This window comes from Pyricularia grisea, chromosome VI (assembly GCF_004355905.1).
Source record: "Pyricularia grisea strain NI907 chromosome VI, whole genome shotgun sequence".
Lineage (NCBI taxonomy): Eukaryota > Fungi > Ascomycota > Sordariomycetes > Magnaporthales > Pyriculariaceae > Pyricularia > Pyricularia grisea.
Window position 1 is genome coordinate 253,578 of NC_044974.1, and position 26,509 is coordinate 280,086.

Here is a 26,509-nt window from a genome sequence, read left to right on the forward strand (position 1 = left end):
ACCGAATAATTGACACCAGATAATACTGTAATGCTGAAGCGACGCGAAAAAATCCAAATTTAATCCTGCGATGGTTGTTAGTGAGCAGTGTGTTTGGGTTATTCGAAGGCACTTCTGTGACCATTCTGTTCTAAGTCTAGCCCAGGTCCAAACTCCGAACCTATGGCGAAATCAATGCAACAATGCCAAGTGGCCAAGCCAACCATATCCGGTATTTTTCTTGGCGGGACCTCCCCTGACTATCCCCGTCTTGAAACGTTTCCTGAGAACCAGTTGGGCAAAAAAAAAAAAATACAAGAAAAAAGAAAAATAGCTACGTGATAAAGAAAGCGGTTACGTGGTTACGTGGTAAAAAGAAAGAATAGCTACGTGGTAAAAATAAGAAAATAAAAATAAAAACAAGTTTGGGAATAGAGCTGGCAATCACTCATTCAAAGGAAGATTTGCCCCGCCAGCGCTTGATGTCGGTCGACTTTTGGGTTTCCTCAATCATTGCAGTGTTTTTTTTTTCTTCATGAGATTCAGCCAAAATTGACAAGAGTCTATTCAATAATACTATGCATACTCTTGATATTCTGGAGGTGTAATTTCAGATGATCTCTCGGGTCTCGGCTTCGAGTCAATTGCGATGCGAGCAGGCTCAGTGAAGCCTTGGCTGCTATAACTCTGTAGATCTAGTGCCTTGTCTGTCGCCTGTCTGCCAAAAAAGCTTATTGTGCCTAGGTCCGGGTGGAAACGCCAAGCTCAGTACAGCGATCATCTCTTGGCGCTAAGATCCAAGCTCTTCAAGTACCGAGGATTAGAAGGCGTCTTCTCAACTTCGAATGTTTTTTTTTTGATGACATCCTTTTTCTATACCTATATGACCTACCTGTCTGAAAAGTTCAACCACAGGATGCGCGTTGGATGATCCACGCCAATAACGGTCCTTACAATCTGACGTGCGCGTTCGTTCACAATCCACGTTGCGTTGCTTACTTCCGGTGGAGGCGGGAACTGCTAACCCATACTTACGCAATATGGAGGAAATTCTCCCCTTTGCTACCCGCCCCCACGGAAGAGTTGATTTCACAATCTCGACAATCGACGTACTTTGTTCGCTTTCGTGTGGCGCAGCCTACCTATACTTGCTCACCCACATCCCGCACACAACATCATTCATTGGCCGTAGACAGCGTCTCGTCTTTAATCTGTCTACATCGTCTCAGGCCGTTCGTTATTTGTCGGGACACACGCGGCCGAAGTCGACTAATGTTTCACTAGGCCAGCCAAATGCCCGCTTCCCTGCACGCCCGGTCAACCCATCTCTTTACAGAGCAAAATTTTATTTTTATTTTATTTTTTCGGTGCCCACACCACTGTCAGCAGGCTTTTGGGATTTACCGCACTGTCGCAAAGCCGGGATCCATCTCACCTTCGGCCGACGACGGTACCATGTTGGCCTTATCCGCTCTACAGAAACTCTACGCATGGTAGTAGTAACCAATCCCGAAATGTTCGTTCCCCTTGCAGCGGAATCGCCACGCAATGCATACCAGCAGGGGCGTTATGTGGTTTAATCATTGACGGTCGGAACAAGAATCGCCCCAAAAAGTGTCAGTCGTTACAACCCCGGGGTAACCCCCATTCTCTCATCTCCTTACTGTCAGCGTGTCAGTTAGCTATGTCCCCTTACACGAAGCCACATTCGTGTTCAACGTGAGACGAACCGGACGGCTGGCTATAGTGATTTATTCTCAGCCCAGCGTGCGTCTCTATTTTTTTTTTTTTTTTTTTTTACTTAGAGTGAGACCCGCTTCGAGAAGTAAGCGCCGTTGGTGATCTCGGAGAGCAGTCAAGATAGAGAGATTAGATGAGCCATGGATGAAAATTACACTATCTTGGCTTCTCTTGGCCTATCTTGGCCATTCTTACCTCAACCCACCCATGTAGGTGTTCGTTTCGATGCAAGCGCATTGTCCGACGAGAATAGATGATGGAACCCCAGCGGCGGCCCCATAGGCCTGCGAGGCCTGTCACCGGCCTTGTCCCTTTTTTTGCTCCATGCGGTCCATTCTGGGCCGGTAGTTGTGTCAGCTGCTGTTTTGTTTTCGGCCCATGTTCCTCCCACAATACCACCACCACGCAATGGGCCTCTCCACACTACCGACCCCCAGTCATGTCAAGGGGAATGCGGGATTCTCATTCACTTAATAAGCTAGTGCTTCCGTTTCAGACTCGTTGGTGGTTTTCTTTTCACCCATCCCTTTTCATACTAACGGCTTTCTATAGTATTGCCGTCATATTCCCTTCATCCCTGTTTATTTTTTTTTCTTCGCCTGGTTATATTTCCTTGGGCACCCTACCCGGTTTTATTTCCTTGTTCTCTTTCTCTGGATCTCTTGGCATAGATCACGACGAGCAGTGCTCTTTTTCCCCTTTGTATATATCCTTTCTTTTTTTTGCTTTTTTTTTTCTTTTTCCCATTCCGTTTACCAAGCCACCTGGTGTGGAAGTAATACTCGACAGGCTTCCTCAAAATGCGGTCTTTCATCAACCTATTGTACCTGGCACTGCTCGCCTCGGTCGTCTCGGCAGCACCAGCACAAAACGAGGAGCGATCCATCCAGAAGAGGTCCTTCAAGGTTGAACGGGTACGGAATGTGAACTTTCAGGGACACAATGGCCCCAGGGAGTTGATGAAGGCGTATGCCAAGTACAGCATGCCGGTTCCTCAACAGCTCCGCGATGCCATCGCAGCTCAAGCCAAGACCCAAGCGGAGCCTCTTGTCCAGTCTAAGAAGGCCAAGGGAGCGAAACACAAAGCTGCCGGCAAAAGCAACAACGGCACCGCTCAGGGTTCTGGTTCTTCAACCGGTACGGTCACGGCAAAGCCCGAGGCCGGTGATGTCGAGTACCTGTCTCCCGTCAACATCGGTGGACAGACGCTGAACCTGGATTTCGACACTGGATCTTCGGATCTCTGGGTCTTCAGCACCAAGCTTACCGATAAGAAATCCCAGGCCGGCCACGTCAACTATGACCCGTCAAAGTCGAAGACCTTCAAGCAGACTGAGGGATCCACGTTCAACATCAGTTATGGTGATGGATCCGGAGCGGCTGGTATCGTCGGCACTGAGACTGTCGAGATTGGCGGCGTCACCGTCACTGAACAGGCGGTCGAGTTGGCCACACAGGTTTCGGGATCTTTCGTCAAGGACACAGCCAACAACGGACTTTGCGGCCTCGCGTTCTCCGTGCTCAACACGGTCAGGCCGGTTCCCCAAAAGACCTTCTTCGACAACGTCATGTCCAGCCTGGCTGAGCCTTTGTTCACTGCTGATCTGCGCAAAAATGCCACCGGCGCCTACGAGTTTGGCAAAATTGACACCACCAAGTTCACCGGTGAGATGAAGTTCATCCCCGTCAACACCACCCGCGGCTTCTGGCAGTTCTCGAGCGATAAGTTCCAGGTTGGTGACGGAGCAGTCCAGCAGGGCACCAAGAATGGCCAGGCCATTGCCGACACCGGCACCACCCTCATTCTCGCCAACTCTGCCACCATCAACGGTTACTACAGCAAGGTCTCCGGAGCCGCCAACGATGCATCGGTCGGTGGCATCACCGTCCCTTGCGATGCTAAGATGCCCGACTTGAAGCTTGACATTGGTGGTGTCATGGCCAAGGTTAAGGGCGAGGACCTTATCTTTGCTCAGGTCCAGGGTAACAGTAAGTTTGCTCCTCTTGAACATTATTATTAGGAGAATGATAAGACGCTAACATGCCTCTTTTTTTTTTCCCCTCTAGCTTGCTACGGTGGATTGCAGGCAACCACATCAAGTCTTCAAATCTATGGCGACATTTTCTTCAAGTCGCAGTTTGTCGTCTTCAATGGTGGCAACAAAACTCTAGGTATCGCCGACCACGCGTAGATAAAGGGGGCATGTTCATTTGGATGAAAAGAGGGGTCACATTATGTATGAACCATGTTTCGCATGAATTTTACCGTTGCCTGCATAAGTCGAGTTTACTATTTTCTTGGTGGTTTTTGTTCACTTTTTTTTTTTTTTGTCATGATTTCCAGCCATACATATCCCGAAAAGTGGCCTCGCTGTCGCGCAGTTGAGGTTTTTTTGATATCTAAAGATCCAATCTTGGCAGTTTCATGAACATCGTATGCAAGAAGGTCGAGTGGCAGATATGCCAAGGCTCCTTTGGTAATGGTTTTGAATAAAAAATCCTGCTTCATTTGCCGACACGAGAAATGAGATGCAGCTCTCCACCTTTTTACCAATTGACCTGCCTAATCCAGCGGAACAGTGGATTCCGCCCTCTACAATACGAAATCAAAGCACTTTTACCCCAGCATATAGAACAACAACAATCAATTTCCGCTGATGGGATAAAGGACGGGTGGTCCCGCCTCCCGATGAACCACCACGCCCACTGACTCTGGACACCATGCTGCAATATCGGCAACATGAAAGTCACGGGCATCATCCTTGGGCTCGGCGCGTTGGCCAGCGCCGGCAGGACATTTCGACGCGGCGACGACGGTACGGGACCTGCGACAGCCAACGACACGCTGGCCTCGATTGCGCCCAAGAAGTTCATCGTCGAGATCGGTCAAGGCTCCAGCAGCGATGAGCTGATTCGGGACATTGAGAACAAGCCCGGGTGTCGAGTCACCAAGGTGTTTGACTCTGCCGTGTTTCGCGCAATCTCGGTGGAATCAGACAGCGTCAACACCGACGAGCTGGAGTCTCTGGCCTCGGTAGCAAAAGTATGGCACGCCACCCGCGTGCAGCTGCCGCCCGTCGTCGAGGGCAAGAGCTTCTCGGATGACGCCGCCGCGCCCGAATACTTCATTCACGACATGACCGGCGTCGACAAGGTGCAGGCGCAGGGCATCCTGGGAAAGGGCGTCAAGGTCGGTGTGGTGGACACCGGGACAGACTACACTCACCCCAATCTTGGCGGTTGTTTCGGGAAGGGTTGCAAGGTCGAGGGCGGCTACGACTTCGTCGGCGACTCCTACTGGCCCTTCCCCGGAAACGGAAACGTCAAGGAGCCCGATGATGACCCTCAAGATCTCCAGGGTCACGGTACTCATGTCGCTGGCATCATCGCGGGTAACAGCGACAGGCTGAAGGGTGTGGCACCCGAGGCAACCATCTACTCATACAAGATCTTCGGCTACAGCGGCACAGACGAGGAGACTATCATTGAGGCGTTTATCAGAGCCTACGAAGATGGCATGGACGTCATCTCGGCCAGCGTCGGCAGCGATGGCGGTTGGGCAGAAACTGCTTGGGCCGAGGTTTCCAGGCGAATCGTGGACGAGGGCATCGTGGTGGTGATCGCTGCGGGCAACTCGGGCAGCCTGGGGCCTTGGTCTATGAGCTCGGGTGGTTCTTCGCCGGATGCTCTGGCAGTTGCATCGGTTGATGCCAAGATGGCAACGGGACGTCCTTGGGCGGCTACTTTCAACCTGGACGGCCACTCCAACAGGACCATTCTTGCCTACAAGCCCGACTTCGCTTTGTTTCCCCCTGAGATCTTGAACCTTCCGATCGTGCCGCTGACCCTCAACTCGAGCGTCGAGAATGACGCCTGCCAGGCGCTGCCCGAAAACCTCAACCTGACCGGCGTCATCCCTCTGATCCGCCTCGGTGGCTGCCAGGACAATGTCAAAGAGGGCAATGCCAACAAGCGCGGCGCCAAGTACATCCTCATGTACATGGAGGATGGCATGATTGCCAGCTTTTCCGGCCTGGGCTGGGCGCAGAGCTCCAAGGGCATGATCAGCAACACCGCAGGCAAGGCCATCGTCGACACGGTTCTCGCGGGCGGCAACGTCACGGCCGACTTTTCCATCGACACAGGCACCAACTACGTCGGCATCTACAACTCAGCAGGCGGCAAGCCGTCGACTTTTACGTCTTGGGGTCCCACGTACGATCTGTCTCTCAAGCCCGATATCGCAGCCCCAGGAGGCCGCATCTTGTCGACTTACCTCGACGGTGGCTTCCGCGAGGTCAGCGGCACCAGCCAGGCCACCCCCTACATCTCGGGCGTCGCGGCGCTCTACATTTCCAAGTATGGCGGCCGCAGCGTCCACGGCAAGGGATTTGCGCGCCAGCTCCAGGCCCGCATTATGAACACGGGCAAGACAATTGAATTCGGAGATGGCACGGACAAGGACTATGGGTTCTGGGCTCCTCCGATCCAGGTCGGCACCGGTATGGTCGACGCAGTGGCCGTGCTCAACTACACAACCGATATGTCTTTTGCCAAGTTTAGCCTCAACGACACGCACCACTTTAGCCGCTATCACTCGGTAGACATCACAAACAATGGCAAGGAGAGCGTCGAGTACACGTTTTCCGTGCAGGACGCCGCCGGGTTCGAGAGCCAGTTCACCGACGCGTCCGAGGCCGCCTACGCACCCCGCATCAAGGATTTTGACGAGCTTGTGCCCATCAAGATCGTCCCCGAGGTCAGCCTGCCCCAAGGCAAGTTCGTTCTGGCGCCGGGCCAGACGCGCAAGGCGCAGTTCAACTTCAAGGCGCCCGAGGGGTTGAACGCCTCCCGCCTGCCCATCTACAGCGGCAAGGTGCTCATCACGGGCAGCAACGGCGACAAGCTCTCGGCGCCGTACTTTGGCGTCGCGGCGGACCTCAAGCGCAACATCCCCGACATTTATTACTCGCAAAACGGATACCCGCAGGTCTTGTCGGGGACCAACGGCACGCTGATACAGGACAAGGCCTCGTTTGGCTTCAACCTCTCCCTGGCGGCGCAGGACTTCCCCCGCCTGCGCACCATCCTGCGGTACGGGACGCGCGAGCTGCGGTGGGACATATTCACCACCGACTTCACCGAGCGCGAGTGGGTGTACCCTCCCGTGCCGGGCGTCAACAAGTTCGTGGGCGCGGCGACGAGCTTCGACTACACCAACAGCATCTACCAGAGCATCTTCGACCCGGCGACGCAGGACGCAAACGACACCTTCCCCTTCCCCGTGCACAACGTGGGCCGCGACGCGCCGTTCCAGGGGCTCTGGTTGGGCAAGCTGGCCAACGGCACGCAGATCGCGCCTGGGAAGTATCAGATGAGGGTTGCGGCCCTGGCGCCGTTTGGGAACCCCCGCGCGGCGGATAATTGGCACGTCTGGAAGGTGCCTGTGTTTGAGGTGTTGGAGAGGAAGTAGGTTTGGATAAGTTGTAATGGAGGGATAGAGTTGGCGGCGTTCAAGTTTATAACCCAACAATCAAGTTTTCACGAGCGTCATCTCCACTTGAATCGTGCACAATATACCTTGTACAATCACGCATTATATGTTGGAACCTGCCTCGGCCAGTGATTGAGGCACATAAAAGGTAGGTAAGCAGGGATGTGAAGGATGAGAAAAGCAGAATAGGTAGGTAGGCAAGAAAAGATAGTACTGTACCAGTACGGTGGACCGCAAGATCATCAGTCTGGGCAGATGCTAACACCCGATAGCCTCTTCACTCTAAATCTCGAAGACATGAACATCCAGCGCCAGACGCAATCTTGGCTGTCACCGAGGCTCCGGCCGCAGTCGATCAAAAGCCTCACGTGTACATCGGTATTTTCTCGGTACCAAAAACCTGCTCTTTGACTTGCATTCCTTCATTCCGAAGATCTTTGGGATGCGACGCAAACCCCGCGTGTTAGATGCGGTACTACCCTTCTCTTTGCCATACAGTCAATCGAGTCAAGTGTTCGGGAGGGAGAATAGACGAGGCAGAATCCTTTCAAGGCCAAGACCAATTACAACTGTGACATGTGAAGATGGGCGATTTAATAATGCGTATTTTTTCATCCCAAGTGATTCGTCTATTCACGCAAGAAAAGGTACCCGATCAACGTGGTATGCAAGCATGTTGTACTGGTGGAGGATACCTTGCGTACAGTCTCGGATTTGAGTTGCCGCTGCAGCGATGTCAAGCTATACGTTGTCCAGGTCTTGGAAATATCATACTCTCCTTGGTAAGAGTGGCAATTTGCGGGGTAAAACGCAGCATCGCAGGTCTGGGCAAAAAACGACGGTAGTATGCAAACATGCCACGATTGTTTTTTTTTTTTTTTTTTTTTTTTTTTTTTCTTCTTTTAGCAGCCTGTGAAATAAATGCCCCCAGTCGTTTCCGCGCGCTGTTTTTTACGTCATGCAGACTTTTTTTCTGGTTCAGGCACGACGGGCCGGTTGGAGCCCAGGGCCAAAATGGCTCGGCGGACGCATCTTGTGGCTCCGGAATATGGAAACATTGCCGTTTTCGGCCAGACATAATTTTCGACCAGACGCAGCTAAAAATTGGCGTTTTCTGTCGTGGGGGATCAAGAAAAAGATGCCGGCAGAAGGAAAGAGGGGAGAGAGACAAAGGAAAAGAAAATAAAATAATGAAAGGGCCGGATGCAACAGTCCACAAGCCAAGATCAAATCTGCATTATTATGGTCAATTTACTTCCCGCATCGGGTAGCCATATCGTCCCGTCTACGCAAGGAACTTCTTTGGTTACTGCAAGTAACGATACAAAAGGCAGGAACAGAATGGCACTCCCATGGGCTTGAGAGGGGTCTCTTCAGCCACGGATGAACCGAATGGTTGTTCTTCACGCCAAGAGGGAAGAAAATAAAATACCAGAATTAAACCCGAAGACAAAACAAACCTGCCGGTTATTCTTCGGTTGCATCTGCACGTTTATTTCTCCGCATGGTGATATTTTTGATAGATGGTTGCTGTGCTGATCAGGGCAGTCTCCTTCCGAACTTTAGTGTACCATGTAGGCGCCAAAAGAAAATAAATGTCCTTGATTTACGCGATGTATTGCTGGTAGGAGTCTTTTTTTCAGATTCTAGTCAGGTCTCCATGCCGTGTCCTCTTTTTCCTCGTTCTTATTTAAACAACCCCAACCGCAGTCCCCTCCTTCTCTTTCGTCCGGATGTCGGTTTTTTTGCCAGTCGCCCTGATTTCTCCCATTGAGATTGGATTCGTCCGATCCGGCAGCTGCTTGTTGGCGTTCATCTCGAGAGAGTTTAGTTTCTCTTGAGCTAGAAACCTTCCTCAGGTTTTAGATGTGAGTTGTTGGCCATGGGATAACTTTTCTTTGTTTTTTTTTATCTCCGGAATTCTTTTCCATACTCATCGCAAATATGCCAGCCTTACCAATGAAGCAAAAGAAGAGAAAAGAAACTGACACAAGAGTGAAAATTCCCGAAATGGCCAGTCACGTCAACACACACACCACCCCAACCCATACACCATGGCCTCGCGCCTAGCCTCCAGCCTGCAGGTCCTGGCCCTCGCCAGCACCGCCACGGCCATCCTGACATGGGACGAAGCGTACGCCAAGGCGAACGCGGCGCTGGCACGGATCACGCAGCAGGACAAGGTCAGCATCGTGTCCGGGATCGGGTGGGACAAGGGACCGTGCGTCGGCAACACGGCGCCCGTGTCGGCCATCAACTACCCGCAGCTGTGTCTCCAGGACGGACCGACGGGCGTGCGCTTCGGAACGGGCGTCACGGCCTTCACGCCCGGCATCCAGGCGGCGTCGACCTGGGACGTGGAGCTGATGAGGCAGCGCGGGCAGTTCCAGGCCGAGGAGCAGAAGGGCTGTGGTGTCCACGTCATGTTGACACCGGTCGCGGGTGCGCTCGGAAAGATCCCCGAGGCCGGGAGGAACTGGGAGGGCTTCGGTGTAGATCCGTACCTGGCCGGCATCGCCATGGAGGTCACCATCGAGGGTCAGCAGAGCGTGGGCGTACAGGCCACGGCCAAGCACTACCTGCTCAACGAGCAGGAGTTGAACAGGGATACGATGAGCTCGAATGTTGACGACAGGACTCTGCACGAGCTGTACCTTTGGCCGTTTGCTGATGCGGTCCGAGCCAATGTCGCCGCGGTCATGTGCTCGTACAACAAGATCAACGGAAGCTGGGCCTGTGAGAATGAGCATGCTATGCAAAAGCTGCTCAAGGACGAGCTTGGCTTCAAGGGCTACGTCATGGTAAGCCCATCTACTCTTGCGCACTTCTTCCACTCTCCCATTCACGGAATACTAACCCAACATACCTTTTCACGTCACAAATAGTCCGACTGGAACGCCCAACACACCACCACCGGCTCGGCCAACGCTGGCATGGACATGACGATGCCCGGGTCCGACTTCAACGGCGGCAACATCCTGTGGGGACCGCAGCTCAACACGGCCGTCAACAACAACCAGGTGGCCCGCACGCGCCTCGACGACATGGTCCGCCGGGTCCTGGCCGCCTGGTACCTGACGGAGCAGGACAAGGGCTACCCGGCCATCAACATCAACGCCAACGTCCAGGGCAACCACAAGGAGAACGTGCGCGCCGTCGCGAGGGACGGCATCGTGCTGCTCAAGAACGACGCCGGCACCCTGCCGCTCAAGGCTCCTCGTCGTATCGCCATCGTCGGCTCTGCGTCCGTGGCTAACCCGCGCGGTATCAACTCTTGCGTCGATCGTGGCTGTAACGAGGGCGCGTTGGGAATGGGATGGTCAGTTAATTTTTTTTTTGTTTTTTTTTTTTTTTGAAGTTTTCTCCCCACAAGTAATGAAAAATCCTGTCGATTCGTATTGTTGGAAGTTAACAGAGATATCCATTTGTTAGGGGTTCCGGCACAACCAACTACCCATACTTCTCCGCCCCAGCCGACGCCATCCGGACCCGGGCCCAGCAAGACGGCGCCACCGTCACCCTCAGCGCCAGCGATAGCACGGCAAACGTGGCAAACACAGTGCGTGACGCCGACGCCGCAATTGTTTTCCTGACTAGCAACTCGGGAGAGGGTGTAAGTGCGAATCGTGTTCGGGGTTTCAAAGTTTGACTTTTGAGATTTCCATATCCGAAACATATCACAACAAGAAATTAACCCATCCCTAACAATGAAATGTGTTTTGTAGTATTTGGTCGTGGACGGATCGCTGGGAGACAGACTCAATCTCGACCCTCTGCACAATGGCAATCAGCTCGTCCAGGCCGTGGCGCAGGCGAACAAGAACGTCATAGTTGTGGTTCACAGTGTCGGACCTGTTATCCTCGAGTCCATCCTCAACACCCCGGGCGTGACTGCTGTAGTCTGGGCTGGTCTGCCAGGTCAAGAGAGCGGTAACGCGCTCGTGGATGTGCTCTACGGCTCCGTCAGTCCGAGTGGAAAGCTGCCCTACACCATCGCCCGCGCCACGAGCGACTACGGCACCGCCATAGTCAGGGGAGACGACAACTTCCCCGAGGGCTTGTTTGTCGACTACAGGCACTTTGACAGGGCCAAAATCCAGCCCAGGTTTGAGTTTGGCTACGGACTGTGTAAGTCACATTCCCTTTTCCGTTATGAAAAGAACCGTCAAAGCACAAACACCCAGAAAAACTAACCACCAACCCGGCAACACACCCCTCCCTCACAAAAAAAAACAGCATACACAAACTTCACCTATAGCAACATCAAAGTCACGAGCACCGTCCGCTCGGGCCCAGCCACCGGGCCCGTCGTGTCGGGTGGCCGCGCGGACCTCTGGGAGACGGTGGCGACCGTGACGGCGACCGTCACCAACTCTGGCGGCGTGGCGGGCGCCGAAGTCGCACAGCTGTACGTGTCGTACCCGACCGGAGGCGGCGTGCCCGAGACGCCGCCGAGGCAGCTGCGCGGCTTCGAGAAGCTCAAGCTCGCGCCGGGGGCGAGCGGCACCGCGACATTCAACATCCGCCGCAGGGACCTGAGCTACTGGCACGTCGGGCAGCAGAACTGGGTCGTGCCGGCCGGCGCGTTTGGTGTCGATGTCGGCGCCAGCAGTAGGGATTTGAGGCTCAAGGGGAGCATTAACGTATCTTGATTTTCGGTTAGGTTTGATGGTGTTGGGTTGTGTGTACATATGGTAGAGCTGACAAGGGCCAACTGACAGGGATCGGATTCCTTGATCGTGGCTTGTCTCCTTTTCAGGGGGCTTGGGCTTGGTTTATGTATGTGAAATAGTCATATCGGCCATAAAAGCAGATGAATGATGAAAGGATGAAAAGAAGAAGAAAAATATGTTCATAACTTCTATGATACGAAGTCAGGTATACACGAGTATACTCAACGATAAAGGCCCGTATCCATATATACAATATTATGCCCAGATCGAATATTATCATAACCCAACATTCCTCAACATCTCCCAGTAAAAGCCGCCCAGCCTTTCCCACCGAAACAAAGAATTACAAAACATCTACTCAGTAACCGGGCAAAGATCATAATTACCAGCGGCATTATTGCCCCACCATTGCGGGAAAGCCACGACGGCGCCGCCGGCGCCAAACACGGCAAACGACAGGACGAAGAGGGCCAGCAGGCTGCCGCCGTCAAAGGCGCCCGTGACCAGGTACGAGTAGTCCCTGAAGATGCGGGGGCGGTAGTTGCGCAGGTAGAACTGGATGAAGAAGCCCGCGATGATCTGGCTGAAGAGCACGCAGGTCTGGGATGCGTTGTAGGGGATAAAGCCGGCGTACTGGATCAGCTGCGGCATGTTGATGTCTAGGAGGTCGAAGCGGCCGATCCTGGGTTTGAACTGTTGTTTTTGGAAAACAAAAAGGATCCGGTTGTTAGCAGGGTGTTGGGCGGCAAAAGGCTAAAAAAACGGTGGTGGTACTTACGTAGTAGACGATGCGGTGGGCAACGACAATGGCGCCACCAATTCCCAATCCAACGGGAACAAGCCTGGATTGATTCAAGTCAGCAAACTTGGTATGATACGACGGCAAGAAATCCCAATTTCCGGAGTGGTCTTATTAATAAGAAGAAAAGAAGTGCAGATGCACCACAACATCACTCACCAGTATCTACCGCCAGCCTTGTAGAGGTAGCTCGCCAGCGCCCAGGATGTGGCGTTGGTGTTGTACGACTGGATGTTTGCACCACTCCACGCGGCATCGCCATTGCCGTTGACGAGAAGGTCTTTGTTTCCAGTAACGATTGCGACCATGACCGCATAGTTGATGAAGCCTCTGTGAGGGGCTACGGGTTAATATCAGGGTCCAGTGTATGATGCGCCTTTATATGTTGTTTTTTCCCTTTGGGTGGAGGCAGCTTACCCAAGAACTGTGCCGTAGATCTGGGTCAAGAACATAATCCGAGGCGGGATCTTGACTATTTTGCGGCGAGGTGCGGTCAGCTTTCCTGTACTTTGCAAGGACAAAAAGAGAAAGAAAAAAAAAAAAACTTACGATATTCACCCATCTTCAAGTCATTGGAGAGGTTGAGCGTGCACAGGATAACATTGTGGCTGAAGGCGGCGAAATACATGTTTGCGATCGGGCGTTCGGGGAGAACGAGTCCAGCAATCTAGCAGAGGTACGTCGGTATAATCAGTGGCCATTCTGCGCATATCCTGGGGCAGATGGATGAATGTAGTAGGAAGTGCCTCTTAAAACTTACCATCTTGGAAAGATTGTTGGTAGCAATGCCGTTTCCGTAGCGGGAATAAAGCAGGGTGGACTATTATATCACACGGCGTTAGACCCCCCGTTGCTCATTTTTTTAGCCAAGGAATACTGGCAGACAAGACTTACAAATGGCGCTATGATAGTTCCAAGAACCAACGAGACGATGTAAGCTAGAATTGGTCAACAAAGTTAGTGTTAGAAGCCCACGTACAAGCCCCAACCGATTACTAAAAAAAAAGCAAAACACCGAGGCTATATCCAAGATATTGTACGTACCCCACGCCGGAAGCGTAATGTTCTATCCTATCGTCAGCACATGATCTTTTGTTGCATTTTTAAGAAAAGGACGACGTCCATCAGGGCTGAGGCTTACCTGTGTCGTGACAACAATGAGACCGAGGACAAAGCTACCCACAAGGACAACCATGAACCACCACCACGGGGTTTCCTTGTACTTCTTAGCCATGTGAACATGGTGAGGGTCGTCAAATCTGCCCTCTCTTGCGCTGCGGTACGTCTTTTTGATGTCTCCGCCCCAGAACAGGAAACAGTGGGTGACGAGGGCGCCGATCTAGAAAGTCACAGGGAAAATTCGAGGTCAGCTTTTACTGGTCGTACGTTACGGATGGGAACCTGTGGGTTTGTCTGTTTCTTCGAAAGAACAAAAACAAAACAAAACGTACGGCAGCGTTGGCCATAAACATGCCGTAGGCAAATGAACCCGAGAGCATGGGAATGCCATACTTGGCCAGAGCGGTCTTGTCGAGAATCCCGCCAGCGAAGACCTTGAAACACGGTTTAGTTAGCTACTGAAAGAGAAATAAGGAGGTAGAAGAAGAAAAGAAAGGGGGTATCGGAAGATAATTATGTCACTCACCTTTGATGTAGGATACGAGCCACCGTCCTCGGACCTCAGCTTGGTCGACATGAAGGGTTGCGATTGGGCATCCCACTGGTTGGTGTAGTAAATGCCCAACATGGCCAAGAAGCAGATGAAGTATCCAACCGCCGTGTGTGCCTGCAGGGTAAGCGGCAAAGATGTGCTGAACGATGTAAGCTACCAAAATAAAGCAAGGTCAGTATTTTATGCTCCGTCTTTAGTGGTCACATTGAGGTGATGCGTACGTATTGCCAGTCGAACGAGATTGCAAAGAGACCAAGTCCCTCATTGTTCAGAGAACCGCCAAAGAGACGGGTGAGAGTGGCGCCCGTTGCCCCAGTCGCATTCATCGAGGCGAGACAAGGAATGGAGACGGCGTTCAGCCAAGGCCAGATATAGGCAGGGAAGAACTCGTAGAAGAACATGCCGACGAAGGCGATCCAGAAGTATCGGATAGGCTTGGACGATTTGATTTCTTGCCAGTGAAGTCCCTGTAGTGGTGAAATTGTTAGTCAAGAAACGAAAGCAAGGGACATCTGGTTGGTGGATCACTTGTCTTACCTGAAGGGTCTTGACCGTCGGCAGGGTGCTCCAGTAGACGGCATCGACATGCCAGACGGTGACGGGTCGCAGGATGCCGCAAAGTCCATAGCCAAACAGACCAATGGAGATGACAGTCAGAACAACGGTGGTCGGGCTCAAGGGCAGATCGTAGAAGAGCAGCTGAGCTGAAAAGACGGTGCTGCTGGCCGCAGCGTTGGAGGCGGCCGTCGCAGTGATTGAACAAATGGCGTGCTCCTTGAGGCCCCATTCTCCATAGTTGAAGAATGACACGAGCGCTATCCAGAAGGGGACCTTTCCCTGGCCTCCTTTTGCCCTCCAGCGAGCCTCGAGTCTGTCGCCACGAGGGAGAAATTTGGCCCATGCCTGACCGAGGAAGTAGGCGATGAGCACAATAAAGGTACCTAGTGGTGGGGTATGGAGTCAGATCAGATCCGTCTCAAGTTGGCGAAGAATGAAGCGTGATGGGCAAGAAAGGGTAAAAACATCGGTGGCGGAGCTCTGGCTACCTTGGATCGTGACAAGAGTGGGTTTGAACTGTCGTCATTGCAGGAAGCATGTTAGCAATCTTGATATCGCACGTAGCAACAACACAGCCTCCAAACAACAATACAATACAAAACGAACCTGGTAGATCTGGTTCATCACAGACTGGAACCCCGACAGGCCTGTCGCGAGAACCATGCTACGAAAAGTCAGAGACGGATCGCCATCGTCACGTAGAGACAGCAGATGCTTGGCCACATCTGAGCCAGTGACAATGATGGCGTCCGGGTCGCTTTCGCTGCCCTTGTCGTTGTCGCTCTCATCAGTGGACCTGATGGGTTGGATCTCTCCCTTCTCGGTGCTGGTGGTCGCAGCAATGACATCGGATTTGTCCTGACCCAGCTTCTCGTTGATGGCATCGTGAGCAGGAGCCGAGACGGCCTTGCCGCTCACGGGGTCGAGGGCGGCACCGACGATGGTGTCGCCAAAGGGTTGTGAAGAGGCCATTTTCCCCTATGCTTGCTTGCCTTGGCTAAACTGCAAGTGATAGGAAACGGGAATAGGAAGATAGTCTGCCGAGCAGCGAACATGTAGTCAAGCTTTATTGCCAAGAGGATCATAGTGGCGCCTCCCGACATGATAAGCTTCTCTCGGCCGGCACGCGAGTTTGTGGGAAGAAGCTCGGCTCGCTGTGCGCGCGTACAACGTGACATTTGGCATGGATACCCCAGGGTGGCGGAATCCCACCTTCAATCGCACGGTCAAGGGGGTGTTCGGGTGGAATAGGGTGATAGGGTCCCTTGCATGGTGTCATTGATATCTTGCCGCGAGAATTCTTTTTTCTAGAAGACCGTTGGTTCAAACATGAGGCTAAAATGAAATTTCCCTATCTATTTTTTTTTTCTTTTTCTTCTTTTCTTTTTTTTTTTTTTTTTGCCGCGCTGGTGTTTGGGTGAATTGGAGGTGGCTAAGTCAGTCCCTATTTACAACGTGGCAAAATCTCACATCGTAATTCTTTGCATAGTAATCTGGGAGAAAGATTCAGAAATAAACCTTGCGATTCATTGAATGGATATAATTGCGCAAAGTCCTGATGTATTTTTTGGCATGTATTCGTGATCCATATTCTTAGTCTGTCGGAGATATCATTTTTCGGACAAGCAACATGCCTATCGTGGGGTGTTGCCCGGAAGAGGAAGCTGGAACGATGGAGAGGGGAACCCAGACTAATGTTTTGATCACGCAAGCTACCATTGCCATGACGTTAGGAACTCCTCGACCAGCCCCGTCCCCCAGGACTATTTTGGCTATCGGGGTAAAGAAGAGTAGCATTTGTTGGTTGAAGTGAGGAAAGGAAATGAATCCTAATAAATTAAATTGCAGAAAGGGGGCACTTCGCGAAGGTCGTGTTCCATCTTGCACTCCGCCTAGAGTACTACCAGATAAGAAACGGCCGACGGCGGGTCTCCTTCCCCTTCAATTCATATCCACAAGGTCTTGTTCAAGGTGCATTTCCCCAGTGTCGGGACCAATCCCTTTTTTTCTTCTCTTTTTTTCCCTTTAGATTCCTATCAATAATGCGGCATTTCCATGTGGCCATAAACATCACGTCCAATCAAGCTTCTTGAGTTTTACGGTTAGCTGAACTGAACTACTCCTCGATTGGTAGGTGACACAACTGTGCCGTCAATACTGGTTCGACGAATCAACGTGACGAAGATTCTCTCTGCATAGAATCAAGGTTGAAGTCAATGACATATCTGGTGTAACTCTTCTTAGGCGATGTTCTTTTTAGGTAGATGATCTGTGGGTACTTAGTAACAAGGGAATGGACACATGACAGTTTCTGAGCTAATTCTCCATTGGTAGGTGTACTTGACTAATGATTTTAAAATATATTGTTTTTATCCGGCTATCTTCTGCGTCTCAATTGGCCAATCAAAGTAGCATCGATGGACGCGTACTCCTCACAGGGCTGCCAATCTACCCCTAGCCCCTTAGTAACCAAGATGCGCAGTAAAACATCAAAGCTGCAAGACTGCAAGACTACAGTAAGGTAAGGTTAGGTAAGGTAACCACAGCTTAGATGAGTGTGCACTATGAGACCTTGCAAATTCCTAACGTTTCAGCCGACATTTCTTGACACAGCTTTTCCTTAGGATACCATCCAATATCAGATGACTCTCAGTCTTTTGTTCCTTTGCACGTTCCTCGCCGTCTGCCTTCTTCTCAGCTTTGCCCCATAGACGCCGCGTGCTGATGAACATCTCATGGTTTGAAGCTTTTCGTCCCATTGATCATGCAGGGGAAGCTCGGAGCTAACTGAACAAAAAGAAAACATTCACTGCACCGAATTCACTCCCTCAAAAGCCTTCCATATTGATTTCCTATAGATAAACCAAAGCACAAGGTTTCCCATCTGAGGTGTCTAGGTTCCAAGTCACCATAGACGTCAGATACCAAGATAAAGTATATCCAAAGACAATATGCTAAGGTTTGGCGCTTGAAATCATTAATATGATGGACACCGTTCGGGAGTTACACAACAGTCCCTATGAAGGAGGGGTTTCAACTTTCGTATTCCTTATCAGACATTAGTTTCTACTAAGCTAGGATGCGTTATCCACCACGAAGCAGCTTATTATCGAGTCCACTCTTGCAATACTCGGACTCGGCTTAGATCCGAGAGGCACATTGACGCCTGTGTTGATGGTCGGGTTGGTTCACAGAAGGATAGGGAGATTTTTGCGCGATTTTGAATCCAAGACAAATTGATTTTCGGCACCGAGGTAGCCTGCACCCAACAATGAACTGAGAATATTTGAAAGTTATATTTTTTCCCCTTTTCTTCTTAAATAGCTAACAACTTTTGAACAGACTAACAAATGAGACTGACAGACTTGTCGATAATCGAATAGCAACGCGGGTCGACCGCGATGCAAGGTTTCTTCCCCTATTTTCTTTACAATCTTGTGCTTTTCAGCAACAAAAAAAAATCACAACTCTTCCTCCTCCTCCTCCTGCATCATGATACCACTCCCACTAATGAGCTCCCAGTGCTTGAACTCCTCAATGTTGAGCATATCCTCAGAGCTCTCGGCCTTGCCGCCACCAAACCCATTCAAGTTCCACCTCTCCACGCCCTCGACGCCGTGCAGATAATCGCCAAACTCGCGGAAGACGTCGGCGTTCAACCGCTCGTACTCCTTGTAGTCCTTGGGCCAGGCGCCGAGCCTCTGCACCGCCAGCTTCAAGAACCGCAGGTGCATCTTGACCCGGTCTCCGTCGGACGCGAGCTGCATGCTGCTGCCGTCCATGCTCTCGACGTCGCCGAGGCCGTCGACGCTGTTGCTGCTGCCGCCACCGCCGCCGTTGATGCCGCCGTGGCTCGACGGTGCGTCGTCCAGGCACATGCTGCCGTCCAACCCGCCCTCCATGTCCGCAAAGGTCGGGTCGCTGAACGCGCGGAGGATGTTTTCGTGCACGGCCGCCGACTTCTTGTAGTAACGCGCCGCGACGTCCTGCCCACCGCTCAGCACGCCGCCACCGTTGCTACCGCTACTGCTGCTGCTGCTGCTCTTGGCCCCGGCTGCGGCGGCGGCCGCCGCCACCTTGTGGTACTTTTGCGCGATGCCAGTGTACAGCTTGGTCAGGAAGACCGACATGCCCAGCGTCCGCGGGTGCTTGGCGCCGTGCACGCGCCGGCAGTTGTAGACTATGTCCTCGGCCAGACGCACGGCGGCGGTGGCGTCGCCGACCAGGTACCGCGCGACGATGTACCGCCGGCCCAGGGCCAGGGTGACGCCGACGGGCCACGACCCGCCCTGGGCCTCGCGCGACTCCCACAGGATGGTGAGCAGCCACGAGAGGGTTTCGTGGTCGTGCTGCGCGCCGAGCACCGAGATGAGGTTGTTGAGGTGGACCAGCGAGATGTGCGAGAGCGAGATGCGCATCGACGAGAGCACGTGCAGCACCTGTCTGGTGATCGGGGCCGACGCGGCCAGGAGCTTGGAGTGGTCGTGCGGCTTGGGCTTGGCGAGGACGGCCGCGGTTGGCGCCGCCAAAGGCCGCGTGGTCGGCTGAGATGAGCTGTCCTTGGCTGTAGAGAAGCTCTGCTGCAGCGCAAAGGTGTGGTGGGTATGGCCTGGAAGGGCCTGCGAAGCAGCAACGTCGAGGTACTTGCGACCACTGCCATCAGCCAGGGTCAACCCCAGGATCAGGACCAACTTCGCCATGCCAGGGTCCGTCTTGTAGCTGTCGTCAGCGGAAATGTAGGTCCAGGTGGCGGTGGCCAGGTCCGCCGCCTCGTCGTACTTTTGCTCCTTGAGCAGCTTCTCCACGCCGCAGATTCCACTGATGCCGACGGATCGGAGGAAGTTTTGCGAGGTAAAAGTGCCAAAATAGTAGAGCAGATTGTGTAAAAGTACATGGACCTGCGCCTTCTCCAGTTTGAAGCGCTTGCCTTCGTGACTCATAAAGTAAGAGGTGAGTTCATTAAAGACACGCTTGGAACCATCGAACCGCTCATACGAAGCCAGGAAATTGTGGAGACGTGAGGCAGAAGCGATGATTGTACCCAGGGAGCTGGTGGACTGGAGCAGACTGCGGAACTCCTCAAAGTACATATACTGGGTGGTCAGCTCAGCGAGGATGTCGGTCGCGGTGAAGGAGTGATGGCGCGGGTGGAGCGAGTGTTCAAACTCGGCAAGGAATACTAGGCTCTCGCGTCCGCGGTCGCTAAGATCAAATCCGCAGCTCGAAACATTGGTCTTGTCCTTCATGATGACCTGGCGGTACAACTCCTGCTTGATCTCGGTCGCCTTGTGGGTCTGGTTTGACTGGATGTAGCTCGAGGCGATGGTCGATGCAGCAGCGATGAGGCGAGTAGGGAACGTCTCGTGAGAGAGGATGTGCACGGTGGCCTCCTTGAGTTCGGACAGAACCGTCTCGGTGTTGCGGGTGATCTCCTCGTGCGTGAGAGTGGAGGACGAAGACGTCTGCTGGTTGTTGTAGAAGCGCACCATCTCGCTCATCTTGGACAGCGACTCCTCGTGGGCCCAGCCGTGCGTCTCCCGGATGGTGGTGACGCGCTTCTTGAACACCTTGATGACGCGCTGGACCTGCTCGGACGACACGGCCGTGTTGGTGGTGGCGTTGGTGGTGGTGGTGATGAGGTCGGCCTGCGCCTCGTAGATGGAGTCGAGGATGGAGCAGATCTCGGAGTGGTCGACTTCTTCGGAATGGATCTTGAGCAGCTCCTCGTAGAGCACAATGGCATCGACTTCGTACCGCTTGAACTCCTGGCACACCTTGGCCAGGTAAAGGGTGGCCTGGATGGTGATGGAGGAGGTGGAGCCAAACACACTCTTGCACTGCGTCCGATAGTCGACCGACACCTTGTGGATGATGGTAAAGTCACTGCGGACGCTGCGAAGGCAGTGAACGTACCTCTGGAACAGAGTCTTGACAAACTCTGGGTCGTTCAGCTTGGGGCTGAGCTTGGGCTGGCGAAGGAAGCAGGTAAAAACCACCTTGTAGTAGTTGACGGCCTCAGGGAATCGACCCTTGCTCCAAAGCTCGGTGGCCACAATGTTGAAGGGCTCAAAGGCCTCGGGCTGGATCTCGTCAGCATCGTGAGGATGGAGAGCCTTGATGATTCGCTGGTAGTATTCGACAAAGATGGGTCGCGGGCGCGTCAATTCGGCAAGCTCCCACAACATCTCAACCACCTTTGGGTGTTTGTCGCCGTAGTGGTTGACGTAATCATCCAGCATCTCCTGGCGCGTGGTGATGACCAGCTCCGATTGGTCCGTCCGCCGAAGCAACTGGACCAGTTCAGCCGCGACACGCTCGCGCAGCTCATCGTCGACCTTGCGGCAGGTCCGCATCGCGCGGTAGACGCGCACACGCATGTCCTCTTCCTTGGCGCGCCGGCGACGGGCGTGGTAGCATTCGGCCAGACGCTCGGCCAGGTCGACGCACTGCTCGACCAGTTTCTGTGGGGCCACGACGTCCTCGACGTTTGGCGTGAACAGCGATGGCCAGACGCCACGGAGGATCTTCTTGAGCAGACGAGTGGCGTCCTGCAGGCGGTGCTGTTTCATGTACAGGCGCACAAGGCTGCTCGACGCCGTAAAGGTGCTCTCCTCGACCGTGTTGGTAGAGCTGCTCTGCTCCAGCACCATTTCCTCCAGCATGGACTCGGAGACGGTGGTCGTGGTGCTGCCCGAGTTGCTGCTCATGGACTGCACAAGCTCTTGCGAGGTGCTGTGGATGGTCTGCTGCAGTTCATGGTACGTCGAAGTCTCGGTGCTGTTGGTGCCGCGGTAGAAGTTTGAGCAGTGCTTCATCAGCGTCAAGCTCTCCGACACGAGGCCGACGCGCTTCATCATGGACGCCATCTCCATGTACATGCTGCAAGTCGTCTCGGTGATGGAGACGCTCGCCTGTGACGACTTGTATTCCTCCCAGGTGGTGGACAAGATGCTGCTGGCGTCCGAGGTGCGGCCCTGCTGCGTCAGGAACCTCGCGTAGCAGATGACGCTCTTCATCTTGCGCTCCTCCCACAGCGCAGAGCGCGTGGTGGCGTACTCGCGGGTGACACGCTGCCAGATCTCAATGTAAGTCTTCTCGGCCAGTTCGACCCGGCCCTCGGCGAGGTAGCGCTCCGCCTTAACCAGGAAGAACTCAAAGTCGTACTTGGCATGGCCTTCGATCAACTCGTCGTGCTCGTCAATGTCGAGCGTGAGCACCACCACCTGGTCGCTTTGCTGTGAGCCCCTGCGACCGCGCAGATGTACGTGAAGGTCACCCTCGGGTCGGGAGTCCTCATCGGTGGCGGTGGTGCTGGTGCTGGCGCCAAACTCGGTCGTGCCGCTGATGGTCCGGATCTTGGTGATGGTCTGCTCGATCTTGGTCTCTTCCTTGGTCATGCGGTAGTGCTCGACGAGTAGCTTGAGCGTGTTGACGACGTACTCAGACATGTGTCCGTACTGAGCCTTGTAGCACTCGACTAGGATCTGGAGGACGTGTTCGCGGTGGGTCATGATGATGTCGTTCTTGGACGTCGTCGTGCGGCCTGTGGTTATCTCAACAAAGGAGCGGCAGATCTGCATGGTGATCTTGTTCTTGCTGGTCAGCAGCGTGTTTGCTATAGTCGAGGCCTCATAAAACAGCGTGGTAGCCTCAGGGGTAAAGTCGATCTGGCGGTAGATGTTGGCCAAGAAGATGATGGACTGCAGCGTCACGGGACTGCTGGTTGTCAAAGTCCGGCGCGCAATGTTTGTCATCATGGTGTGGCACGTCAACAGCGTCGGCGTCGGCCGGTGCTGCCACATGGCGGCCTGCAGCAGGACCACGGTCAAATTCTTGGGTACCACCTTGGCCACCAGCTTGGCGGCCTCGGAATCGCCAATGTCGGGCTTGATGTAGGCGAAGCTCTTGCGCAGGTGCAACGGCCAGTAGCGGATGGCAAAGTCGAGCAGAGTGTGACGGCTGGTGAGCTGATGGACCTCGTGGCTGAGGAGCGGCATGAGAGTGCACTCGTGCTGATTTGTGACGGTCGAGTTGATGTAGACGAGCAGCCTGGTGGCCAGGTCGCCGTGCCGGTCGCTGATGAATCCCTTGTGCGCGTTAAGCCAGCTGGTGACGGCCTTGCGGACAATGCCATGTCGCAGGTACATGAGTCCGTCCTGCATGTACACGAGCGAGTTTACCGGCTTGAGCGTTTGCATGACGTCAATCTTGATGTCGTGGTTGATGGTCTGCTTGTCGAGATTGATGGTCGCCAGGGCCGCGAGCTCCTTGATGGTCAGGGGTCGCTCGGCAGTCACCAGCCACGCCAACATGATCCTGGTCTGCTCGGTCATCTCGGGTGACGTGAGCGTCCTGTGCACAAAGTCGCCCACGGTGCACTTTTCAATCTTCTCCAGGGCCTCAAACAGGTTCTTGGAACTGCTGTGATGGCGTATCTGCTTGCTCGCCTGCTTGGCCCAGACAAAAGAGCCCTTGGATAGGATGGCGATGCGAGCTATCAGAGTCTCACGTTCCATCTCGTCCATGGAAAGGAACACATCGTAGTCCTCAAAGAAGTCGCGTACAACCGCAGTGATGTCGTCAAAGATCAAATCTTCGTTGATCTCGAGGTTCTGAACTCCCTGTTGAGGCTTGGCACCGAGAGCGATGAGCTTAACAGAGCTGGCGCCCTTGGCAGTCACGACAGCCTGGAGCCGGCGGTACAGAGCATCTTCCCCCGAGGAACACTCATCAAGGCCATCGATGATCATGACAAGGTCTTTGCTTCCCAAGGTGGTAGCACCAATGGCCCGCTCGACGGCTTTCCAGAGGATATCATCATGGTCCTCGTCGGAAGCAAAGCGGATGGAGCGCTCATATGTCTCAATCAGGATGTTGAGAAGCTTGACGTTTCCTGTACGCTTCTGGAAGAGTTGGTGGAGCAACGACTTGGCCACGGCACGACTAGTCGTCTCGGCTGGAATCCGGGCATCAATAGGGACGAACAGAGTGTTGTATGTGATGCCGCCAATAGGGTGTTGCAGGTAGTCGAGAATCACGGACGCGAGGATGGTCTTGCCAGAACCCTGGGATCCACTCAGGACCATGGTCTTCTGGGAGCTCTTGAGGAACCGGGTCAGGTGGGTGCCGATGTAGAGGCAGGTCAGCTCCTCTCGGTCATGAGCCAGATGCGAGGTCGAAGTGAAGACGCTGGACATGACGTGGTCCTCTGGTGCGATCCATTGGCTGACGGCCTTGAGCTTGGCAACTATTTCCGGGGCTATTAGCTCAAACAAATATTCTTCCAGCGGTTGTTAAACCAGGACTTGGGCATCAGTTACTTACCCTTTCTAATATCAGCATTTTCTCTCTGGAGCTCATGTTTCCACATGGACTCGGAAGTCTTCTCACAACGTTCAAGGAAAGTCTTGATCTGGGGTGCGAACGTCGAGTAGATGTTGACCGACACCGAAGTGTTGGTCAGCCCACGGATGGCCTTGTGGAAGTAGGTCGCGACGCTGGCAACCACCGTCACGAGGTCCGACAAGGCCATGACGAGCTGCTCGCTGGTCTCCTGCGAGACACTGAAGAGCTCAGTGCACTCGAGGAGGTTGACCAGGGGCATCGACATGGAATAGAAGAATCCAAACGAGACCATGAGTGCGCCGGCATTCTCTTTCCCAAGCTGTCATTTACAACATTTGTCAGTCTAGGTCACTTTCAAAAAGAAAACAAGGGTTCTCCCAAGGGGTCATACCTCGAGCAGAAGAGAGCAATAACCATAAGCAAGCTGAGCAGCAAGATAGCTATCCCCAGCAAACTCCTGAACGGCATGGTCAAACGAGTGCAGCCTGTCGACAAAGAGCTGCGCCCACGCGAGCACCTTGTCGTAGCTGCTCCCCTCGAGAGGGAGGTCATTCATGCGCTGAGCGCTGATCCAGTCGAGGACCGACTCGTGGGTGGCGCTCAGCAGCTGGGCCGAGATGTTGGAACCGAGCTCCTCGGAGCTGCGTCGCTTGATCGAGTACACGACGTTGGAGATGCTCGAGGCGTTTGCCATGGAGCTGCTGCGGGAGCCCATCTTGCGCAGACCGAGGTAGCGCTGACGGCTCTCGACCGTCTCGGTCGAGATTTCCCCATCGTAGTGGTGGTTGTGGTGCGCAGTGTGGCTACTGCTGGTCTTGGACACGGAGTAAGGTGCCGCCGAGGGCATCTGGGGGGAGACCAAACCAGGAGCCATGTTGTTCGTGGTTGTTATCGTGGGAAAAGGGGCAAAATATTATTACTTTTGATTTTAATTTGGGAATTGAAAAAAGATATCAAGGATGAGAAACTTTTGATAACCGAAATTTTTGAGCGACAACGAATGCTCTTTTGTTGGTGATAGGGGATTATTATTCAACAAAGAGAGTACCAGTACTCTCTGACTTTTCAAGCTGCTGGTGATATCACTGATATGCCTTGATGTCCACAAGTCTGAGTAATATCAGCCCGTGATAATGTCATTGATGGTCAATGGAAGCATGAACAAAGGATTCTTTTGCCCTTATTCCAGAGGCTCGCCGTGCCTTTTTATAGAACTTTTCTACATGTTTCTTTAATTCATCACGACTTGACCTCCACTTACATTTTCAATTTCATATGCGGAGGTGCATCCGAGCAAAAAAGCTCGTGGCGGAATCGCGGCAAGGTTTGAAACATGCATATCAAGTATAGCTCCTAGGCGTTTATTTGCCGGTAGGGCAAGGCAACTCACCGAACCAGATGTGATTGAACGTTAGTGCAGATGCCGGTGAATGCAAGCTAAAGATGCCAAGATTCAGCTCCGGCAATTCAACTGCGCTTATACTCTAGCCGCGCCATTTCTTTTTTCTCGCGGCTGGTGATCCACGGCCGGCAGCAATGCAGAGTCGCAGATCCTATCTCGGCATTCTTGCGGGGAAGTGCTTAGTAAAGCCAGTTAAAAAAAAAGCATTGCCCCGCCGTGTTGTTTGAGATAACGCAGGGCGAGTGGTCAGTTGTAATGCAGTCTAAACCTTGGTGGCGGGCACCTTCCCACCTAAGCATGGATCTAACAACTCAACACGACTTGAGCTTATCCCGAGATATTGCCTTGAATTTCGTGTCAATATAGAAGAAAAGCAGTTCAGTATGAGGCAGTATCATCAACCTGCAACACTGCAATCTACAACCTTCTGAGCCGAGAACGCTAATGTGGTTTTTCAGATCTCAGTGTCTCACAGAGCTGCGGCCTGCTTGAATAACCCTTTTACTTCCCAAATTCTTGACTTATCTGAAAAATTTCTTATCTAATCCAGCAGTAGAGATTTTTTGTCACCTGTCGGTTGTTTAGGTAGGTACCTAGGTATCAATTCACACTAGCATCGGGAGTGTCTCGGTCAAAGCCACGCGCGGCTGATAGCCAGTGGGAGTATCCGCAACAAGGCGACGCTAACATAAAAAGTGTCCGAATATCATGAGATACGCAGGATCGTCACAGATAACGAATAAAAGGAAGCTCAACAAATTTGACTATTTCGGTTCTATAAAGTAGATGTAAAAAAAGCTTTGAGCTCAATACAAGCCTGCAAGAACGGCGGAAAATGCGTTGATTG

The 26,509-nt window shown here is 53.0% G+C and overlaps 9 protein-coding genes across 9 annotated transcripts; 7 read left to right on the forward strand and 2 right to left on the reverse strand.

Annotated features, from left to right (window-relative positions):
* Positions 1–2,519: 2,519 nt before the first annotated feature.
* Positions 2,520–4,089, forward strand: PgNI_11186 (uncharacterized protein; the record flags this gene model as incomplete). Its single annotated transcript, XM_031131159.1, has 2 exons — positions 2,520–3,708; positions 3,787–4,089. 2 exons carry the CDS (start codon positions 2,520–2,522, stop codon positions 3,909–3,911), a joined length of 1,314 nt encoding a protein of 437 aa, XP_030976945.1. The 3' UTR covers positions 3,912–4,089.
* A 370-nt stretch (positions 4,090–4,459) lies between these two features.
* PgNI_11187 (uncharacterized protein) lies at positions 4,460–7,192 on the forward strand (the record flags this gene model as incomplete). The annotated part of the gene is made up of 1 exon (XM_031131160.1): positions 4,460–7,192. One exon carries the CDS (start codon positions 4,460–4,462, stop codon positions 7,190–7,192), a length of 2,733 nt encoding a protein of 910 aa, XP_030976946.1.
* A 1,634-nt stretch (positions 7,193–8,826) lies between these two features.
* Positions 8,827–12,125, forward strand: PgNI_11188 (uncharacterized protein). The gene is made up of 6 exons (XM_031131161.1): positions 8,827–9,081; positions 9,232–10,014; positions 10,099–10,532; positions 10,646–10,826; positions 10,939–11,341; positions 11,450–12,125. The coding sequence occupies exons 2-6, from the start codon at positions 9,268–9,270 to the stop codon at positions 11,863–11,865; spliced, it is 2,181 nt and encodes a 726-aa protein (XP_030976951.1). The 5' UTR covers positions 8,827–9,081; positions 9,232–9,267; the 3' UTR covers positions 11,866–12,125.
* A 73-nt stretch (positions 12,126–12,198) lies between these two features.
* On the reverse strand, positions 12,199–15,887 carry PgNI_11189 (uncharacterized protein; the record flags this gene model as incomplete). The annotated part of the gene is made up of 15 exons (XM_031131162.1): positions 12,199–12,579; positions 12,665–12,728; positions 12,845–13,015; positions 13,103–13,157; positions 13,235–13,352; positions 13,446–13,505; positions 13,580–13,623; positions 13,730–13,751; positions 13,827–14,024; positions 14,137–14,238; positions 14,331–14,510; positions 14,579–14,824; positions 14,895–15,298; positions 15,404–15,431; positions 15,522–15,887. The coding sequence occupies 15 exons, from the start codon at positions 15,885–15,887 to the stop codon at positions 12,241–12,243; spliced, it is 2,397 nt and encodes a 798-aa protein (XP_030976952.1). The 3' UTR covers positions 12,199–12,240.
* A 2,489-nt stretch (positions 15,888–18,376) lies between these two features.
* Positions 18,377–25,134, reverse strand: PgNI_11190 (uncharacterized protein; the record flags this gene model as incomplete). The annotated part of the gene is made up of 3 exons (XM_031131163.1): positions 18,377–24,162; positions 24,240–24,579; positions 24,652–25,134. 3 exons carry the CDS (start codon positions 25,132–25,134, stop codon positions 18,377–18,379), a joined length of 6,609 nt encoding a protein of 2,202 aa, XP_030976760.1.
* PgNI_11191 (uncharacterized protein) lies at positions 19,520–19,936 on the forward strand (the record flags this gene model as incomplete). The annotated part of the gene is made up of 2 exons (XM_031131164.1): positions 19,520–19,766; positions 19,881–19,936. 2 exons carry the CDS (start codon positions 19,520–19,522, stop codon positions 19,934–19,936), a joined length of 303 nt encoding a protein of 100 aa, XP_030976759.1.
* PgNI_11192 (uncharacterized protein) lies at positions 20,163–21,914 on the forward strand (the record flags this gene model as incomplete). Its single annotated transcript, XM_031131165.1, has 3 exons — positions 20,163–20,203; positions 20,251–21,673; positions 21,711–21,914. The coding sequence occupies 3 exons, from the start codon at positions 20,163–20,165 to the stop codon at positions 21,912–21,914; spliced, it is 1,668 nt and encodes a 555-aa protein (XP_030976758.1).
* Positions 22,431–24,181, forward strand: PgNI_11194 (uncharacterized protein; the record flags this gene model as incomplete). Its single annotated transcript, XM_031131166.1, is given in 4 exon segments — positions 22,431–22,514; positions 22,556–23,189; positions 23,209–23,258; positions 23,396–24,181. The coding sequence occupies 4 exon segments, from the start codon at positions 22,431–22,433 to the stop codon at positions 24,179–24,181; spliced, it is 1,554 nt and encodes a 517-aa protein (XP_030976764.1).
* PgNI_11195 (uncharacterized protein) lies at positions 24,274–24,994 on the forward strand (the record flags this gene model as incomplete). The annotated part of the gene is made up of 2 exons (XM_031131167.1): positions 24,274–24,807; positions 24,836–24,994. 2 exons carry the CDS (start codon positions 24,274–24,276, stop codon positions 24,992–24,994), a joined length of 693 nt encoding a protein of 230 aa, XP_030976763.1.
* Positions 25,135–26,509: the final 1,375 nt, after the last annotated feature.